A 3,157-nucleotide genomic window follows, 5' to 3' on the forward strand; every position below is an offset into this window, starting at 1 on the left:
GGCTTCCCCGTTCATACTCTGTCAGGGTATACCAATAGCCGATTGCTTCACGATTCAGACTATATCGGATTTACCAAAATCTGGTGTCAAAAAATTCAGAACCCCGAAGCGATGGGATATCTCCTCAATGAACTCGGCTGCCTTTGAAGCAATTGTTGCTGTCACTGGCTTGACCTCAATCCACTTGGTGAACTTATCTATAGCAAAGAAAATGTGGTTGAAGCCGCCGGGTGCGGTCTTTAGGGGGCCTACCAAGTCGAGCCCCCAGCATGCGAATGGCTAGGAGGGTGGTACCGTCCGCAAGGCCTCAGCCATGACGTGTTGTTGTTTGGAGAAAATTTGACATCCGGGACACCGTCGGACGAGATCCCGGGCATCGGCTAGTGCGGTAGGCTAGTAGAAACCTGACCTGAACGCCTTGCCGACCAGGGTGGAGGCCCCGACGTGGTTTCCGCAGATGCCAGAATGGATCTCGCTGAGGAGGTGGACACCATCTTCTTGGGAGATGCACTTTGACAGGGATCCTGATGATGCCAAGTGCCTGAAGAGGTCGGAGCCGATGACGACGTAGTTGGCAGCTCGATAGACGAGCTTTTCATGTTCTTTGCCTTTGGGGTAGGACTTATTGTTCTTGATGAAGGCAAGGATTGGCGCGCGCCAATCTAGGTCGGCAACAAGTACCTCATGCCCTAGAGCAGGTACCAAGTCGGGCTTGGTTGGTAGCTCCTCCTCAATTTTCACCATGGGGCTCCTGAGAGCCTGAACGAAGACACCCGCTGGGACAAGAGCTCGTTTGGAGCCTAGCTTGGAGAGGACATCGGCGGCGATGTTGTAGTCACGGAGGACATGGTGGAACTCGAGTCCGTAGAATTTGGACTCCAATTTGCGTATTTCTCTGCAGTATGCGTCCATCTTTTCTTGGGCGCAGTCCCAGTCCTTGTTGACTTACTGTATGACAACTTTGGAGTCGCCATAAGCAAGGAGGCGTTTGATGCTGAGAGAAGCGGCTATCCGGAGACCGTGAATGAGGGCTTCGTACTCGGCAGTGTTGTTGGTGGCCTTGAAGAGTAGCTGGAGGACGTACTTCAGCTGTTCGCCCTTTGGGGAGATGAGGAGAACTCCCACTCCGGCGCCATCGAGATTGAGGGAGCCATCGAAATACATGACCCTGTGCTCATGACGTGTGTCGGGTGGGGGGTCCTGGATCTCCGTCCACTCAGCGATGAAGTCGGCTAGGGCCTGAGACTTGATTGTGGAACGTGGAATGAATTCAATGGAAAGGGCACCAAGTTTGACTGACCATTTGATGACCCGGCCATTGGTGTCCATGTTGTGGAGGATGTCACCTAGTGGGTAGGAGGAGACGACCTTTATCTTGTGGGCTTGGAAGTAATGCCGCAACTTCCTTGAGGTATGAGTAGTGCGTAAAGCAGCTTCTGGACTTACGGGTAGCGCACTTTTGACTCTCTGAGTACTTCACTAATGAAGTAAACAGGTCACTGGACTTTATAGACATGACCTGGTTCATCTCGTTCGATGACCAGGGCAGTGCTCACTACATGAGCAGTGGCGGCGATGTATAAAAGTAAAATTTCTCCATCGTCTGGAGCTGTTAGCACGGGTGGTTTTGTGAGGAACTCCTTGAGTTCCTGGAATGCCTTGGAGGCATCCTCCACTCGAACTTGTCGGACTTCTAGAAAAGTTTGAAGAAAGGAAGGCCCTTGTCGCCGAGTCAGCTGATGAACCTACTCAAGGCGGCCATGCATCCAGTTAACTTCATCAAGTCCTTTTTGCACCTAGGTGCCTTCTTGAACCTGATGGCATTGACTTTGGTAGGGTTCGCCTCGATCTCCCGGCTGCTTACGATGAAGCTGAGTAGTTTTCCCGAGGGAACACCAAAGACGCACTTGGTTGGGTTGAGCTTCCATTTGAATTTTCGGAGATTTTCAAATGTTCCATTAGATCTGCAGTGAACTAGTCATTGGTTTTGGTCTTGATGACCACATCATCTACGTAGGCTTCGGTGTTGCACCCGATCTGCCCCTAGAGGCATCTCTGAATAGCCTTCTAGTAGGTGGCACCCGCGTTCTTGAGTCTGAACATCATGGTGTTGTAGCAGTAGGCTCCAAAGGGAGTGATGAAAGAGGTCTTCTCTTGATCCGACTTCTTTAGGGCGATCTGGTGATAACCTGAGTAGCAATCAAGAAAAGAATGAAGAACACACCCTGCCGTTGAGTCAACGACCTGGTCAATGCGTGGTAAAGGAAAGGGGTCCTTTGGGCAATGCTTGTTGAGATCGGTGTAGTCGACACACATCCTTCATTCACCATTTTTCTTTTTTTACAAGGACTGGGTTTGTCAGCCATTCCGGGTGTGTGACTTCTCGAATGAACCTAGCAGCTAGGAGCCGGGTTACTTCTACCCTAATAGCCTCCTTTCAATCTTGGGTGAAGCGACGCAGCTGCTTCTTGATAGGTCACGCCTTCTCGTCGAGATCCAAGGAGTGCTCAGCCTCCTCCCTCGGAATGCCTGGCATGTCAGAGGGCTTTCATGCAAAGGTGTCCCAATTGGCTCGGAGGAAGGAGGTGAGCGTGTCTTCCTAGGCTGGGTCGAGCTGGGACCTGATGAGCGCCGTCTTGTGAGGCTCATCGTCCCTAAGGACGATAGCCTTAGTCGGCTGATCCGACTACATCTGGGACTCGCCAGTCGAGTCCTTTGTTGGGATCTGCAGCTGATCCTTCGGTAAGTCCTTTGCCGCCTGAGCGACTAAGGCAGAGTTCCTGGAGCATTCTAGGGTGGAAGAGAGTTTGATGTTCTCCGTCTCGCAGGAGTGAGAGGTCTGAACATCACCATATACGGAGAGGACTCCATTCGGCGCTGGCATTTTCATGAGGAGGTACGTATGGTGGGGTACCACCATGAACTTGGCGAGGGCGGGCCTCCCAAGTATAGCGTGGTAGGAGGAGTTGAAAGAAGCCACCTCGAAGTTGACGTTCTCGGTCCTGTAGATGTCTCGAGTTCCGAAGGTGATAGGTAGTGTCACCCTGCCGACCGGAGTTGACCATATCCCATGTTCTCCAGGGTGCTGGAGAAGATGATGTTGAGGCTGCTTCCGCCGTCGACGAGTACTTTAGCTAGCCGGACCTGGCTGACCACC

The 3,157-nt window shown here is 52.1% G+C and overlaps 1 protein-coding gene across 1 annotated transcript; it reads right to left on the minus strand.

Moving 5' to 3' along the window:
- Positions 1–393: 393 nt before the first annotated feature.
- LOC120669372 lies at positions 394–912 on the minus strand. The gene has a single exon (XM_039949136.1). The coding sequence runs from the start codon at positions 910–912 to the stop codon at positions 394–396; it is 519 nt and encodes a 172-aa protein (XP_039805070.1).
- Positions 913–3,157: the final 2,245 nt, after the last annotated feature.

The sequence above is a fragment of the Panicum virgatum genome, chromosome 4N, assembly GCF_016808335.1.
Source record: "Panicum virgatum strain AP13 chromosome 4N, P.virgatum_v5, whole genome shotgun sequence".
NCBI lineage: Eukaryota > Viridiplantae > Streptophyta > Magnoliopsida > Poales > Poaceae > Panicum > Panicum virgatum.

Excerpts from the sequence above, each read along its gene's own strand:
- LOC120669372 (XM_039949136.1), bottom strand. The coding sequence starts at position 912 with ATGGACGCATACTGCAGAGAAATACGCAAATTGGAGTCCAAATTCTAC.